Source organism: Capricornis sumatraensis, chromosome 19, assembly GCF_032405125.1.
Source record: "Capricornis sumatraensis isolate serow.1 chromosome 19, serow.2, whole genome shotgun sequence".
Taxonomy (NCBI): domain Eukaryota; kingdom Metazoa; phylum Chordata; class Mammalia; order Artiodactyla; family Bovidae; genus Capricornis; species Capricornis sumatraensis.
Window position 1 is genome coordinate 16,190,481 of NC_091087.1, and position 17,635 is coordinate 16,208,115.

At 50.8% G+C, this 17,635-nt stretch overlaps 1 protein-coding gene across 2 annotated transcripts; it reads right to left on the minus strand.

Moving 5' to 3' along the window:
- Positions 1 to 2,225: 2,225 nt before the first annotated feature.
- NR2F2 (nuclear receptor subfamily 2 group F member 2) lies at positions 2,226 to 16,403 on the minus strand. Of its 2 annotated transcripts, none has more exons than XM_068990840.1 (3): positions 16,106 to 16,403; positions 7,799 to 8,326; positions 2,226 to 5,090 (listed from the first exon to the last, which is right to left on the minus strand). In XM_068990840.1, the coding sequence occupies exons 1-3, from the start codon at positions 16,146 to 16,148 to the stop codon at positions 4,816 to 4,818; spliced, it is 846 nt and encodes a 281-aa protein (XP_068846941.1). In that variant the 5' UTR covers positions 16,149 to 16,403; the 3' UTR covers positions 2,226 to 4,815. The 2 variants fall into 2 exon arrangements, with proteins under 2 accessions (XP_068846941.1, XP_068846940.1); XM_068990839.1 differs by lacking the exon at positions 16,106 to 16,403 and adding an exon at positions 9,945 to 10,992.
- Between the last annotated feature and the right edge of the window lie 1,232 nt (positions 16,404 to 17,635).

Sequence of the window (17,635 nt, forward strand, 5' to 3'; positions counted from 1 at the left end):
TATTACAAACCAACGCCCAGCACTAACTGCTTTAAAATTACTGCATAATTAGATTTAGTTGAATTTCACCATTAATTAGGCAGCCGCACTGCAGGGAGCCTTTGAAATCTGAGAAAATGGGAAAAAATCATCTGAAGCACGTTTTTTAAACCTAACTTCAATAAATCTTGACGAGGCCCGGAATTCAGAGAGTAACCTCGCTCCCCTCCCAGGAGGCTGAGGGTAAGGGTCTCCAGGCCTGGGCTGGAGCTACAGTGGGACGTTCAGGGGCGATTCCCCCCGTCGGCGGAGAGCTCAGCCCGGGCCCAAGCCAGTCTCTGAAGAGGCCCTCAGGAGACCCTCTATGGGCGGCCGGATCTGTCCCACGGCCGACCTCCCCTGCTCTCAAACCTGTTCGATAAAAGAGATCCCCTCTACAGCAGAAGCGCTCCTGTCAGGGGCGCCGTCCACGCCGGCTCGTGCGCTTCTAGGGCCTGCGACCCCCGCCCCCGCGCCCAGAGCCCGCCCTCAGCCCCTGCGCGCCCCCAGGCAGCCCCCCACCAGGAAAGCCCCCTTTCCTCCAAGTTTGCCACGGAAGAAGCAAGTTAGCTGTGCCCAAGTCCTGCAGGGGGGATGGCCGACCGGTCCCCACACTCCACCATCCCACCCCCCCCACCCCAACAACTCGGAGGGGCTCGCGGGACGACCCCCCAGCTGCAGCCCCGACATTAACGAGCGCGACGACTGACCGAGGTCTGTTCCTATGGCCTCGCCCCCTCCCCCTCCACCACTCATTGAAGACCAGCGGTTGTGGAGGCCGACTTTCTCTCACTCGGTTCTTGCTGAGGGGGCAGACCTGGAATAACCTCTCCTGCTCAGGAGGGGCGGGGGGCGGACGGAGAAGGGGGCCACCGCGTCACCAGCGTGTCCCCTCGCAGTTCTGCCGCTCTAACGACAGGCAGCACCGAGGCCCGCACTTACTCGCCGGGGAGAGTTTGAAAAGAGAGCGCTATGCCTGCAGAAGCAGCGGCCTTTAGCCGCCCCCCCTCCGCCCCCGCTTTTTTTTTTTTTTTTTTTCCTTCTTTCGGATACCCAATGTGTTTCCCATTAGCCGGCCCCGCCGCGCCTGGCAGCCCGGCGCTCGCGGCGCGCTGGGAGACGCCATGTTGGCTCCGCTCACAGGACCCAGTCAGGAGCGGGGCTTCGCGGCCGAGTTTCGCACGCGCGCGCGCCCCCCGCGCGCCGCCCGCCGCCTCCCGCGCGTCCCGGGAGGGCGGCCCGGCGCGCCCGGCACCCCGGGCCTTCCGCGGGGCGCGGACGGGGCCCCGCCGCCCGTCGGCGGGCCGGGGGCACCTCTCCTGCGGCTGCTCCCGGCTCCCGGCCCCCGGCCCGGCGGCCAGCCGGATGCTCGCTCCGGCATCCCGTCTCCGCGGGGCCGGCCCCGGGCGCAGCCTGCGAACTTTGAGCCCCGGCCCCTGGCGAGAACTCGCTGCTGAAGGGCCGAGGCCGGGCGACCGCGAGCCCAGCGCACGGGCTAGGATTCCGCAACCCACCCCCCTCCACCACCATCACCACTCCCCTCCCCAGCTCGGTCTGCCCCCGGGTTTGTTTGAAAGTGGCGAGAAGCAGCGGTCGCCCCTTTCTCTCTCTCTCTCCTCGGACCATTGTTGCATTTCGCGTCTAACTGGGTTCTCTCACACACCCCCCATCCCCGAGCACCAACAGGAGGAGGGGCAGCGGGGTTGGGAAAAGAAATAAAGCGAGCTCAGATCAGATGGGGGCGGGGGGGGGGGGGGAAAAAAAAAAGCAAGGAAAAAGAGACACTTAAAGGGAAAGAGTCGCCATGTTTAGCAGCTTTTTAAAAAAGATCTCGTCAATTTCACACAGAACGCACTCGCTGGGTCCCAGCCCTAGTCTTTTGTCCAATTCAGTCGCAGCAAAGATCTTTTGTTCTAACTCAGCGTGAAAAGAAAAACTTTCTTTAAATGCTATAAACTTAAACCAAACTCAAGACTCTAAACAGATCCTCCTCCGGCCACTCTAAACATATACAAGGGGTTTTGTTTTAACCGTTTGAAAAATTTTGGGTCCTGTTTTTCTGCCTCGTAGATCCCAAGCTACACGCTGAAACTTAGAGAGTGAGAGAGATTTCCAACGTCTAGAACACATGCTTAAAGCAGAATAAAACAGGGACTGTCTTTTGCTTTGAAAATCATAAATTATAATTTAATGCCAATAATTTACAACAAATGGCTGTTTACAATAAACTAACACAAAACAAACAAAGCAAAGGGCCTGTGTTTTACTTATTAGCGAAAACTTCACACACTCACATGGATAGCACTTGCAAGAGGAGAAAATAAACAACCACCTACGAAACCTCAATCTAGAGGTCAGCAATGTTCTGTCATAAGAACATACTTAGATTTATGTATGTATATATCTACAGAAAGAAGCTGAGGGTCAGATGGAGAACTCTGCTCAGATGCACAAATCAGACAGATTTTTCTGGTCTACATGTATTGACTGGAACTGAGTTATCAAAGTTTAATACACTTTACAAAATGATCCCTTTTCTTTCACATCCCCTTACCCACCACCCCCTTTTAAAATCAAACCACAACACAGTGATGTATGGTGGTGGTGTGGGTACTGCAAAGCCTCAGTAAGAACAAAAATTGCAAGCTCCCACACACTGAGCTTCCTTCAAACCAGGAAAAGAGAGAGGGAAAAGGGAAAACAAACAAACAAACAAACCTCCAAAACAAAATAGTTAATACTTCCAAATCCACACACCCTATAAAGTTTCCTTCTTTCTTTCTCTTCTTTTTAATTTGGCTTTTAAGGACAAAGAATCCCAAGAGTAGTACAGATTGTATCTATACAATCTGAAATGTCAGAATGTCGCTGTGTTTTTATGTACAGAACTCCAATGGAAAAGATTCCCTTGACCTGTGGTCATGCTCTCACAGAAGGAACGTACAGGGGGGAGGGGAAGGCAGGCCAACTGCAAGTTATCATATATACATTAAAAATAAACCCTTCAGCCACTCTAAGCTACATCACTGAATTTGAAATCCTCTCAACAACCACCCTAGATGAGAACCACAGAATATTTTTAAAAATCACGCCTACTTAAGGAAAAACTCATTGCAAACAACTGCCTTCTATTGACAAGGCTGGATTAGCTTGCTTGAACCGTCTTCTGCGTAACTGTCAGAAATGTACAAAACAGTATTTTTTCCTGATCATAAAATAGATACTGATCTCAAGATTTCTAATACTTTTCACAATACCTTCCCTAAGCAGGCACTTAAGTGTGACAAATATAAGGGCCTTTTTTTTTTTTCCTAGAAAATCCATTTTTAATTAAAAGAAGGATTAGGTGAATGGGGGTGGTTTACTATATCAGTATGGCACTTCCTAAACCATAGATAAACCATTAACTTCAGCTCCCCCCACCCCATCACACCCAAATTAAACAGGCAAATACACTAGCCTACCTTTGAACAAACTGGCTGAGGGAACTGAACAAACAGAGCGAGCCCCTGGCCCAGCTCAGAGAGAGCTAGCTCACAGGGGCTTCTCGATGGAAAGACAGTGGGGACAGCCAAACAGGTTTCAGATATCAAATAATATTTTAATTTCTGAATACTTTCAATTTCCTTGGAATATAACACACAAAGACTCGACCAAACAGTTCAGTTATTATAACTTTTACAGTATACAGAAATGTTGCACTTAAAAAAAAAAAACCTTCAGTTTTTTTTTTAAAAACACAAACTGTAAACTCTAAGATACTGAATCAATCACGTTACCTATAAGTGCCAACAGTGTTATTTTGTCATGCTGATTTCAATGGTATTTTTTAAAAAGGGAAAATATCAACAATTATAATACAAAGGGTTTGCAAATATACAAACAGATATAGGATTTTCATAACAATTCAAGAACTAAGCGGGACCCAATTCAAATTACAAAAGTTCACTTTTTATTCAAAACCTCAGCATGTGTCTTGGACACATTCCTTGGCTGCCAATAAATTCCACAGTTCATTCTCTTTCTTAAAATATTTTTTAAAAGCTAGGTTTGTCATGGTCTTTTGGGGGGTGGGGGTGGGTCAGGATAGGGGAAGTTTTTAAGTGTTGTATGTGGTTCCTCCAGTTCTCAAATTAGAGTGCTCAACTTCATTTAAAATTTTTGGTCACCACTTGTAAGTGCGTTTCCATCATCTTTGAGTTGCCTTTTAAAAGTTTTATGTCTTCCTATGATATTTTCATGGACTCAGTTTTAATTCTTGCAGAACATATATTTTAAGGATACACAGTTTTTAAGAAGCCAAGATTATATCAAAACTTATTATAGAACCACAGAATAAACTGGTTTGGAACCAGAAATGTACAAAAAAGAACAGCTAGAGGTACATAGACACAGGACAATTAATAATTTGGAAAAAAAAAAAAAAAGACTTACTTTCTCCATTCTGCTAATTTTCTCCCAATCTCCTTAAATGCACTTTTAGCAATATTTTTCCAAAATTTACCAAAAAAAAGAAAAAAGACTAATTTCCTTTTTATACAAAAATGATACGTAGCAAGTTGTTCTGACCGACACAGGAGTTTTTTTTTTTTTAATGCATTCTGTAAAAGTTCATTCGACAGTCTTTTTTTTTTTTGGAAATTCACAGTCCATTAAATTCTTCCCCTCTCTTCTTTTAGCAAACTTGTAACATCCTTTTATATCCTTTCTTAACAGAAGGAATTTAAGCAAACAAACCAGTCTTTTGCCTTTTCTTTCTCTCTGTTTCACTCCCCCTTCTTATTTTGATTGATTTATTTATTGAATTGCCATATACGGCCAGTTAAAACTGCTGCCAGACAGTAACATATCCCGGATGAGGGTTTCGATGGGGGTTTTACCTACCAAACGGACGAAAAACAATTGCTCTATGACTGAGGAGGAGACCGTGCGGAGGGAAGGGAGGCGAAGCAAAAGCTTTCCGAATCGTGTTGGTTGGTTGGGGTACTGGCTCCTAACGTATTCTTCCAAAGCACACTGGGACTTTTCCTGCAAGCTTTCCACATGGGCTACATCAGAGAGACCACAGGCATCTGGAAGAAAGTTTAAAAAAAAAAGAGAAGACGACGACGAAGAATTCAGTCATCAGATTAAGAGGTTTGAAATGGGTCACATGAAGTGTGTGTGCAGTGCTCTGTCAAACTGCCCCAACCAGAGCTGGAGCAAATGCCTACGGACTGAAAACTTGGGAGCTGGGGAGGGGGGAACCGTGTGAGATGGTCCTGGGATATTAGCTTTAAAACAGAACACAGCTCAGTATACTGCAGCCTTTCTATGTCCCACTCCTCAGTCCTGGTGACCGGGAGGCCCAAGCAAAGTGCACCGGGTGAATCTAGCTCAGGTCAGTAAACAGACTGACAAACAGATGAAACCAAAACTACCAGTGCTCCGCCCCTCCTCCTCTGTAAATAATAGTTTGGCTTATAATTATATAGTGGGGAGGGGCAACAACCTGGCCCAGCCCCGGGTAATGGCGCCCACGACCCAGCCTCAGATTCTCCCCAAAGAGGGCGACTCATTTTTCTCCAGTCTTTGAAACTGATTTAAGTGGCCCTTTAAAACTGATCTTGTCAGTTTAGCCTATTGAAGGGCAGCCATGCAAACTGTGATCTCTCTGTTCATTTGAGCTGTTTCTTTTCCCTCCTTTTCTTCTCTCTCCCTTTTTCTCCAGCCACCCCCTGATTTTTTTTTTTTTTTTTTGTAAACCCAGGTCCCTCCAAGAAGAAACCCCCTCCCCGTTATCTTCAGGAAAACACGTTTCTTTTTCGGATATGTGAAAATACAATAAGTGCCTTTGAAATGAGAGGCTTCTCAGCGAAGGTGGTGCAGGTTGTGACCTGACCTTTGGGGGCTCCTCAGGCAAGACTAGGGCTAACACATGCATATTGTCAATCCTTAAAGCAGATATTCAAAAAAAGCCGCCACTGCGTCCACCCCAAGAACCAGAACACACATACAACCTCCTCATGTGTGGGTCTAGGGCTCTGCATGTCTACAGAATGCATAGGTGTCTGTGATCAGAAATTAAAAGATCTGTTTGCATTGGACTCCTCTCCACAAGCGCACTGTCTCTCTCAGAATCAGATAACAGGGACCTTTATCTCTTTGTGAGGCGCTCTGCATTCTCCACACAGGCCTCTATATTTTACAAACACTAATAAATTAAACTGTTACAAGAGCATCAGGCATTTCTTTCCCTGGAAGACTAAGGTAAGTCTAAGAGCTAACAATGAGCTCAAGAAAGGAACCACCGCCTGGATGGTCTGGGAACATGGGCTGGGTGTTGGGTTGCAGGAAGGGTTGAAGGTGACTCTGGGTTAGGGGACGATCCTGTCTGTACATTTGCATCAGGCAACCGTTCTAGTTGTGACAGGTCCCCCGAGAAAAATAATCCGGATCCAAGCCTCTGCATACAGCCCTTCCTTGCCCAGACACTGCCCTTTAATTGATTACCTAAGGACTTTCAAAGACAGAATTAGGGGGTGGCGGTGGAGGGGGTGGATTTTATGCAAAAAGCAATAATATATAAAAGAAAGTGGGTTAAGGACTCAAAACCTACCAGACTCAGCTCAAGACTTGGGTCCCCAGATTTCCTTGGAACAATAAGGAAGAGACTGTGGATCTTTTTGTCTGCTACAGGAACTCCTCAGCTCTCCTGGTGTCCTGATTACAAGCTGCAGAACCTGCAGTGGGTGACTAGGTTCCAAACCCTACCCAGGTCCAAATTTTGTTATCTTGAACTGGGAGCCCCCTTCCTCTCTGAGCCGTGACAAAGGGGGTCAACTGACAACTCGGAACAAGCATGTGGAAAGGGTGATTTCCACCCACCTGGGCTCTGCTGAACTCAGCCTGGGGGGCCAGCCAAAAGGCTCAGGTGTGGCCCAAAGTGGTAAGCCAGACACCTTCCATGATCATTTGACCTCCAGAGTTAATTAATATTAGACCTATTACTCACACAGGTTAAACTACCTGAAAACTAATTAGATTTCATAATGCAGTCAGTGATGGTTTTATATCTCTGGCAACACTCATATCCAGCCCAAGTTGGCACACACTGTAGGGTGTTTAAAAATTGCCTTAAGTGTTTGCCTGGGCCGGGGAAGCGGCAGACCTGAGTCTTGAACCCCCTGCAGACATTCTGAAGAGTGATGATGGCCCCTTTCTTCCTCTTGCCCCTTCCTGACAGCTCTTTCCCCTCTCTGGACAGTCTGCATTGTTTTAAGAGAAAATATGCTTTTGAAAATTGCTGCCCTCAGGTTGGCCAGGCCTGGAGCTCCAACTTGCACTGAGTTAGCAGGCAAACTTTTCCCCCTCCCGCCAGGGGCAAACCTTCCCCTGAGGGGCTGATACCAGGACTGTTCCAGCGCCTACAGGCATTTCCCGGAGGCTCAGCCCGGGTGACAGGAGAGCCATGGGGGTAGAGGAGATTCCCGCTCAGCTGGCCCAGAGTGCCTGAGGTGAGGGAGGGAACAGGAGTGTGCATCCTAGTCTGGTGGAAGGGCAACAGGCCTGCGAGGCTTCCCCATGGCCCATTTTGAGACAGTCAACAGTCTGAAGCATCCTTCCCGTGGCCCAGCCTTTCTCTCCTCTCCCCAGAACAAGCCTGCCAGAGCCCCACCGCTAGGCAGAGTTCCCATTCCAAGTTTCCCTCGACAGTGTGGCTCTGGGGGCTCCCAAGAGTTTTAGGCCCTAACTCTGAGCTAAGAGCCCCGAGGCACGGGAGAGTAGGGTTCCTTCCTACCTGAGGTGAACAGGACTATGGCCTTGAGGCAGCTGTACTCGGCGGAGTCGACGTGCAGCGCTTTTAGCTTCTCCACTTGCTCTTGGAAGATCCGTATGTGGTCCATAAAGGCGACCACCCGGTCGGCGGACATGGGCGAGGCGTGGAGGCCGGCAGCGGCCAGGAGCGGGGCGACGTGGAGGGGCATGGAGCACTGGGCCGCATTCAGAACGAACAGCTCGCTCCAGGTGAGGCGGAGCAGGGCCACCTGGTCGGTGATCTGCAGGTCGGGGAAGAAGGGGATGTTGCGGGCCCACTCGACGGCGCTGAAGAGCATCCGCGCGGCCAGTTCGCAAATGTTCTCGATGCCCATGATGTTGTTGGGCTGCATGCACTGGCTGCCGAAGCGCGACGTGGGGTAGGGCTCCGCGCGCAGCAGCAGGGAGATATATCCGGACAGGTAGGAGTGGCAGTTGAGGGGGTCCCCGTTGGTCAGCGCGAACTGCCCGTGGCTCGGCTGGGTGGGCGGCATCCTGCCCCTCTGCACGGCTGCGGGGAGGAAAGGAGACACTCCGCCGTTAATGCCCAGCCTCATCCTCCCTGCTCCCCCGGCAGGGTCAGCCCCAAGCCCGCCCCCCTCGCCCCCCCAAAACCCCCGACCCCGACTCCGTGCGGCGCAGGAACCCGCAGGCCTGCCCCTCTCTCACATGCGAGCCAGGGCCACCGACCCAAGGGGCGCCGGGAGCCCGGCCCCCCTCTCCTCCGACCACCACCTAGGCCAGCTCCGGCGATCAGGGCGGCCCACTGGCCTCAGAGGCCCGCTCCGGGCCGGGAGGCCGCGCACCCAGCATGGACCACTTTGCCTCGGGGTCCCCGGCACAGTGGGAGGGATGGAGCATTGTGGGGGGCATCTTTCTTCTTTTACTGCTGAACGGCTGATATATTTTTTTATTGATTGGAGAAAAGGGAGCGCGGGGGGCGGGGGGCCGAGGCTGGGGGGAGGGGGAGACGCTTTTGCAAAAGACACCGAGGAGCTTCACCCCGGACGGCCTGTAGCCACCCCAGCACCGCTCTCCATACCCCCACACCCCCAAGCCCGCAGCCCCGGCCCCGTGGGCCACCCCTGGCGAGAGGCGAGCCGAGAGCCAAGGTCTGGCGGCAGCCGACTCGGTGTGCTCGCAGGAAGAGAGAGGGCGGAGAGACAGGCCGGCCGAGGCGAGAGGAAGCCGGGCGAGAGGCCGGGAGCGAGCGGCCGGCGGCGGCGCCGCCCGGGACGGTCGGGAAGGGCTGGCCAGGCTCGAGCACGAGCGGTTATCTGACGCCGGACGGGGAGAGTCGCTCTCGCAGAAACACAAAGAAACCCGGGCGTTCGCTCGCCGCAACCCGGAGCCCGCGCCCGGCGCCGAGCGCGCCATTGGCCGAGCAGGGCTCGCGGCGCTCGGCGAATTTCATATCACAAAGACCCAACTCGCGCAGAGCGAAAGCAGCCGCCCCAGGCCCCTCGCCCACCCTGCTCCTACTCCCTATCGCGCTCTCCTCCTTTCAAAAGTGAAAGGAAAAAAGAAAACAGGTATTTTTTTTTTTTTAGCGGAATGTTAATCCACGGAGGGTCACATGAGCGCTGCCCGGGCGGCAGCGTTAATACGGCGAAGTGCATAAAATTGCCATTTGTAATTTGAACCTCCTGTACAAAAAGTACAATCTCAGGTTGTTGGTTTTTTTTTTTTCTTTTTGAGAGGGTGGGGGCTGGGGAGAGGGGTGAGGAGGAGGGACATATGTTGAACATGCAGGGAAAACAAGGAGAGAGAGAGAGAAACGGAGAGGAAAGAGAAGTAAACCAGGCTTTAAAACAGCCACCACCACCACCATCACCTCCCCATCCCTTGCAAACAGGCGAACTCGAATGAACTGGCCATCAATGCAAAGGAAATGAAAACAGCCCAAAGAGAGAGTTGAGGAAATCAGTCGGCCAAAGCATGCGGATTTGGGGGTGGGTGGGTGGGTCTGGGTTCCACTGCAGAACTTGCTTCTAGTATAAAAACCCCTTTCAGCTGCAATACGAAGAGAAGAGCTTGGGGCGTCTGTGTCCTTACCCAGAGCAGGCTAGCCAAACGTACCCAGGGCCCCGGGACCCCGGGCGAGGGGAGGAGAAATGAGAGGCCGATACCTTCCCGTCTCATGCCCACTTTGAGGCACTTTTTGAGGCGGCAGTACTGGCACTGGTTGCGGTGGTGCTGGTCGATGGGACAGTTCCGGTTGGCGCGGCACGTGTAGCTCAGGTTCCTCCGCACGCTGCGCTTGAAGAAGCTCTTGCAGCCTTCGCACGTGAACTGCCCGTAGTGCTTGCCGCTCGACTTGTCCCCGCACACCACGCACTCGATGTGCTGCTGCTGCTGCTGCTTGTCGCTGCCCGGCCCGCCAGGGCCGCCTTGGCCGCCGGCTGCCGTCTGGGCCGGCGTGCTGGCCGGGCCCCCTTGGCCGGGCGTCTGTGGCGTGTGCGGGGCGCCGGGCGGCGGGCCGGGCACGGGCGGCGCCTGCGAGGCCTGGCTGCCCTGAGAGCCGGGCACCTCGTCCTGGGGGTCGCGCCACGTGCTGACTACCATTGCCATATCTATGGGGGCCGCGTCCGGACTTCCTGCTCCCCTGGCTGCGGGCGGCGGCGGGTTCCCGGGTCTCGGGCTCCGGCGCGCCGCCTTTTGTGTGTGCAAAGGGTGCGAGAGGGCGCGGGAGGGCGCCCCGGGTGGCTCGGGGGTGCTGGTTGGTTGAGGTTGGTTAGTTTTTCCTTTTTTGTTTCTGCTTTTGCAAAGTTTTGTCGATGGCTCGTCTGGCCCGGTGTGTTTGTTTTGTTTGTTTCTCTCGGCTCAGCTTTGTTGCTTTCGGGGGGCTTTCCGCCGGGGAGGGGAGGGGATGGGGCCGGGGGAGAGCAAGTGAGAGCAGAACGTGGAGAGAGAGAGAGAGGGAGGGGAGGGAGAGCTGCAAGTCGATTGTCTGGCTTCAAGACAGAAGTAGGAGGCAAAAAAAAAAAAAAAAATCTCTCCAAAGATCTTCCTCGCTCTCACTCTCTCCCTCCCTCTCTCGTTCACTCTCTCGCTCTCAGAGCTGGTGTGTAGCCGAGGAGTTGGAGCAGGAGGAGGAGGAGGAGGAGAGGCGACTGTCCGGGGGCCAAGTCCAGGGCAGCCCACAGTCAGCCATTCAGGAAAGCCATCGAAATCGGGAGGACTCGGAGAGCAGAGGCGCCGGTCTCGGGCGCGCCCAGAGAGCCAGGCAGGCCGGGGCGGAGGCCGGCGGCCCGCGGAGTGGCCGGAGCGCTGCCCGGGTCCAGGGGAATCAGCATGAAAGTGGTCCGCGTCGGGCACTGAGCGGCGTCGTCCTGGCGCTGGGCCGCCGCCGCCGCCGCCTGCCCCGGGCGCCCCGGCGCGCGCCTCGCTCGCTCCGGCCGCCGCCGCCCGCTTTCGCCGGATAGAGGCCGCTCGCTGCTCCCTGCGGGCCGCCTGGGCCGCCGCCGCCGCCGGAGCCGGAGCCGCCGCCGCCGCCGCCGAAGCCGCCGGGTCGGGCCCGGAGCCGCCGCGTCTAGCGCCGCCGCCGCCGCTGAAGCCTCTGCCGCTGCTGCCGCTGCTGCCGCCGCCGGAGCCGCTGCTGCTGCCGCCGGAGCCGCCTCACACACATAGGGAAAGAGTCAACTCGCCGGCGGCGGGGGAGAAATGATAAAAGAGAGAGAGGAGGGCAGATCACCACCTAGAAGCACATCCTTCGTGCGCAGAGGGGGGAGAAAAAGACGGAGAGAAAGAATGAAAGAGAGGAAAAAGGCAGCACGGCACCCGGAGAAAGAAGGCAACTCGGGGAGAAGAGGAGGAGGACGAGAAAACACACACGCGCGCACGCACGCACACACCGCGGAGAGAAAAGAACAGAGAATCAAAGTGATCAAATATGCTAAAAAGGGGGGCGCGGGAGGGAATGCGATTTATAGGCGCCGGGGCTGGCAGAAGTGGCTTCTCCGCGATCAGCTCACTGAGCTCTCTATATAGTGAACTTTGACACGACTGCTGCAACTTAGCGCACGTTGCCATGGCGACGGCGCGCCTTATAAGGCAGCCGCCGGGGTTGGCCTGGCCAGGCGCGCGCGCGCCGCCCCCTCGCCGTCATTGGCCGGAGCGCGGCGGCCCCGCCATGGCGGCCGCGGGCGCAGCCCGGTCCTAGCGCGAGCGGTGTCGCGGCCGGGGCTCGGGACGCTCCGGAGGCTCGGGGCGGGGGGGCGGGGGGGCGGGGAGGGGCGGGGTGGCGGTGCCCCCGCCGCAGCCAGACGGGGGATGGGCCCGCGCCGTCCCCGGGCGCGCGGCCACCGCGTTCTGCGCACCCCGCACCCGAGGTTTCCGCCCCGGCGGGGTGAGGAGCGCGGCGCGCACGGAACGACGCCTCTTAAAGGCTCCGCGAGAGGCTTTGGATGGAATCGGGGACTTCGATTCTCGCAACTTGGCAATGCTACTGGATCCACAGCTCGCGCACCACCCGGGGCTCCCGGCGCATCTTGGTGCCCGCGGTGCCAGAGAAAGAGAAAAGTTGCCCGGTTTCTTTGCAGAGGGGTAGTGGGTGAGGATGGGAAGGCACCTAGAGCCCAGCTGGCAGGCATTTTCCAAACGAACCATTTGGTCAAATCCGGGAATAGACCCTTTCCTTACTCAAGTCTGATCACTTGCTTGGTTTGGTGGTTCTTTTTCTTTATTTCTTTTTTAAAGAAAAAGAGCCGTTCAGTGGCTCTTTTTTTTTTTTTGCCCATGTAGGGTTAACATTTCACAGGTATGTGGCCTGACATTTTAATTGCTCAAATAAAGCATCTCAGATGCTGAGAAGCCGAAGTAGACTTCATCTCATTGTCATGACGCAATTAAAATCAATTTTCTTCAACTTTATTCTCTCTCGTTAGTTTCAGCTAATTCCCAAGCCAGCGAGCGTCCTGACAGACACCCAGTCGTGGGGAGAGGTGAAAAGACCTTTCTGCTGGCTGATGGACAAGTGGACGCAGCCTCCAGCGTCCCCTGTGCGTACCCTCTGTACACACATGTAAGCGCACATGTATCAGATGCACATTTGTCAACGTACACAGACAAAGACTTCAGCGACTATGCTCCTAGGTCATAGAACAGTTGAGTAGGACTTCATTGTTCCTCAAGTTCCTTTTAAGCATTCATATAGTTATTAAAACACACACAGAGATTCTGCCCCAAATTGGCAATAACACCAAGTACAAGTCACAGGAATCATTGCACAAGCCATATTCTACCTCAAGAGATTCGCTGCAATGAGAACTTCATTGCCTGTGCCATTCTGCTCAATGTGCTAAAAATCATCAAGCCGGTTGTATCTCTGAATTCTGGAGCCTTTGGTTTTAAACATCAAACATCTAGAGTTGTCCCCCAGAACACGTTATATTCCAACGCAGTAATCTTTCTGTTCGCTTTTGACCAGCTAGTGGATCATGACTATTCAACATTTATAGAACAAAACTGCATCTCCATCATACACTCTCTGCATCAAGAAAAATCTATGGACTAGTAATCCAACCAGGTTTATGAACAATTAAGATATTTTACACAAAGCATGCTGAGCTTCAGGAAACATGAACACACATAAAGAGTAAATTAATGACCACAGGAAAGCATCCTTGGTAGTTTTAGAAATCGAGGCAATGAAGAATTTAAAAAATAAATTGTAAAAATAACTGACATGTGTAGATTGTACTTTGTATTCAATACCCTTTACACACGGGGCAGAATACGAGGTAAGAACTAAAGGAAGATGTAGGCGGAGAGGGGCTTGGTTTTAAGGCAGGAAAGATCCTCCTTGCTTCATTCTTGAAACCTTCTTAGCCCTCACCCTTTCTCTGCTGAAATTAGATATTTCACTAAAGCTGCAGGTGCTGGGATTATTTGAAAGTTTTTTTTAAAAAAACCTCCAGTGGACACTGAACTATCATGAACCTGAGATTGCCGTAGAGCAAAGCCAGGCAGCAAATTTCAGGATGATTATAGATACAATATAATTTTCTCCTAAGGAGGACAAGAAGGATGGAAAAGAAATCATTTCAGAGAAGGTTGTATCTTTTTTCTTCTTTTTCTTTTCAGTCTCTATGATTCGAGGAGGAATTGCCTAATGCTACAGATGTCAGTAGATTAGGGGCAAACTCAGCAAAGATGTGGTAGGGCTGGGGTTGAGATAGAAAATCTAATGGGCATCCTTATCTCAATTTAATAGAAGATAAGAATAATTGATTACAGAGAAACCCTAAACTCACCTCTTGGGTGCAGGCATTTCTATGGCAAGATAACCTTCTACAAACATGCAGTGGAAAAAATTTTGAGGAGCAAGAGTTACCCTGTCCACTTTGAGATTTTTGGTATTTGAAGTACGCTCTGATGGCCTGATTTTAAATGAAGGATGTCCCAACCATCTTCAACAGCTCTGGAGTCTGGTAGGCATACGACCCCAGGGCAGCTATAGAGTCAGAGGTGTTTCACTCTGTATCTTAGGACTCATTCAGTTATGGGGGTGCTATTAAAAAGCCAAAAATAAACAAAAAAATGACTATCAGTTGCAGTTAATTTTATTGTATAGAAGAAGAAAGAAGATTCCAGACTGAGAATGAAAAAGAGGGGAGCAGGTTTTAAAATGTCTTCTTCAGAGATGTTCATATTCTTTGAATAAAACAGCTCTAAGACTAAAAGATAAATATCAATGTTATTTTTTTTAATCCAGCCCAGACTTTTATTGCAGATATAAATTTATTTTAATGAGAAGAATGGCAAGCTTAAATTTGGCCAGAGAAAGTTGAAAAAACATTTGTTTAACTGTAGGGGGGGGGGAACCCACCCAGGAACATGATTTTCTTGCAGAAAGTGCCTGTAATTCTACACAAATTAAATCACAATATGAATACAGACCCCAGCAAATGCTGAGTTTAACTCTGAACTCAGTAGAAACCAGTTCTGTCCACCAGGATTCATTGAAATCCTCCTTCCCCTCAATCTAGTCCGTGTGTGTTTTTCTCTTCCACCACACTGGAGCTCCATGAATAGGGAAAGGGGCTTCCATTGTGTCTCTCTGAACTTCCAAGTCAATGCAATTTTTAACCACTGGCTTGTGGTACTTTGAAAATCACCAGGGGCTGTCAGAGTTGGGTCCTCTGAAAAATTTACAGTGCTAAATCAGAGCATATGCTGGGAGGGAAAAAATTGCTTAAGATTGGAGCTAGTACAGTATCTGTCTGCCCCCTAGTGTAAGAGTCCTCGCTGCCTAAAATTCAACTTTAAAAGAAAAGAGCTCTTAAAGGGAAACGACTTTGAGCTCACGTAGGCATAGCAGAATGAAACTTCTGTACATTTTAATCTGAATAATTCTTCAGGATTTAAAATTAATTGGCTTTGACTTGGTTGGACCGGACTCAGATCTCGCTGCCTCTGCGTTTCCCGATTCCCTGGCAGAGAGGTGATGATTTTTTTTTTTTTTTTCCTTCCTGAACTGGGTTTATGTGCGTCCCCCTCACCCCCTCCTCTCTTTTTCTTTCTCTGTCTCTGTCGTCTCTCTCGCTGGCTTTTTAAAAATGAGGAACCGTTCCTTGAACGTTTTGGATAGAGCACAGAATTGCTTAAGTCAGCCCGACGCGGTTGCAATAGACAGCAAAAAGGTAAACGTTTGCCTGAAATTCGCACGCCAGCTCCACCACCCCGCCCGATGGTGAGTACCCTTCTCGTCGCGCTTCTCCTCCTAGCTTAACCGAACGCTCGCCTCCCCGAGCCGCGGCCGAGGGCGCCGGGCAGCGCTTTCCTCCCTCCCTGCCTGGCTGGTTGTCAGTTGCACAAGGTTGCAAAATGCAGCGCCGAGGCAAATCGAACAGTAAATTCTGACACTTAGTGCGAGCCTAGCAGCTCCTTTGCTAGAAAACCGAGTCGTCTGTTGCTTGGAAAAACACGCTTATAAGGACTGGCTTTTAGTTTGCTCTAGCGAAGGAAATGAGTTTGAGGAGATGGGAGGCACCGCAGTCTTTACGCTTCGGTTTAATCATATTTTGGCAGCTTTGCAATTGTATATTCCCCCTCTTCCCCCCTCCACCACCTCTCCTACCACACACATGTAATAAAATATGGCAATGCATTGAATTGACGGTTTCCCCTTCCCCAAACCCCTTAAACCACAGTCCTAGGCATTTCATACACGTTAGCAATCCGATTTTTTCTTGAAAAACCCCAAGTCATCCCCAACCCCACATAGCACAAGGAGAAAAGTGAGAAAGGAGAGAGAGAGAGAGAAAAAAAATACTGTAAGTAAACATACCAAAACCATATTTGCCTTGTTCAAGGTCCCAAACCGCTTGCATCTTCCTTCTAAACAGGAATAACTCTCCTTTAGTTTGGCGGGTGAAATAAACCGCTTTGTTGGCCCCCTGAAAAGATGTGTCTTTGATAATTAAAGAGAATCTCCTCCTCGGTGTTTATCTAAGCGATTGTGCAAACTGATAAAAAGTAGGCACTAGCCTGCAGGGAAAAAGAGGAAAGGTGAAGGGAAAGATCTTCCACCTCAAGGAAGTGCTTCCCCATGTATCGGACGCTCTCAGCCTTGGAAAGCCCTGCACAGTAACTTTAGAGAGACGAGGTTTCAGGGAGCTTTGTACATAGCTGCTGAGGAATGCAAGCCTCGCCTTTAAGAAAAAAAACCCCAAACCGTAGGTAGGAGAAGTCTGGAGTGATCCTTGTCTCTCATCTCATTCCTTAGAAGGAAGAGTGCGTTGTTACACCTTGTTTGGGGCTGGAAAGAGGAGACTTTAAAAACACCCGTCCAATTGAAAAAAATCTCCCAACTTAATGAGTTTAGTCGGAGGCTGGGGCTAACGGCTCAGCCTCAGCAGAAAGCCGCCAACAACTATAGGCGATAGTGCAGAGCAAAGACGACCCAAGGCACAGCCAAATTCCACTGTTTGGGGTCGAGAGGGATGGAGACTAATCCTAAAGCAAGTTGGAAAAAAAAAACAGAGGTGGGAGAGGAGGGGAAAAAAGCAGCAGCCTCACAGACTGGCAGACAGGCTCCCCTCACCCTGGATCAAAGATAGAGCTTGAAACAGGAGGGCAACATTTTTCCTAGGAATCCGTTGAAATCCTCATTCTCTACTTTTAACTACCCCCCAAAGTGATTTTCCCCTCTCCCCTGCAGATTCATGCCCCCCCTTCCCAGTTCTGCTTCTAGAACTTTCCTGAAGCCGGAACCTATTTCTTGGGGGGGGGAGGGGTTCCCTACTCCAAGTCTTCAGATAATGAATGCTTAATTCACCCCCCTCCCTCCATCCACCTCCCAAAATGAATAAAGGAAGCAGGAATACAGTAACTAGCGAAAAATGAGAATAAACTATGCTGCCTCTCAGAGTTTAATGTAATTTTAACTAATGGATTTTTGTTTTGTTTTAAGAGAAGAATAATGGGGGAAACACGGATCTTTTATTTTAGGAAACTGTTATGGTAAGATGTATGTCAGAATTAACAAATGGAACTAACGCTCTTCGGCTGCTTCTTGTCCTTGTCTTAAACAGGAATTAAGTTAAACACAGTGCTGAATGTTAATTACATGTTTACTGGCTAATGAAAATTACAAATGGTTTTGCCACCTCAAACAATGATGAAAACTCTGAAGACACTGTAATTATATACTTTGAGGGAAATAACTCAGAATATTGATCATAAGAAGTGTAAATCTTTTTTTAACTATTCATTAATACTATAAATATGGGCTACAGAAGTTTTTCCTTGCGGTTTGTCTCATCAGTTACACCGAGGGGATGGATGGTGAGGCTCCTCTGGGGAGGTGGTGAACTCA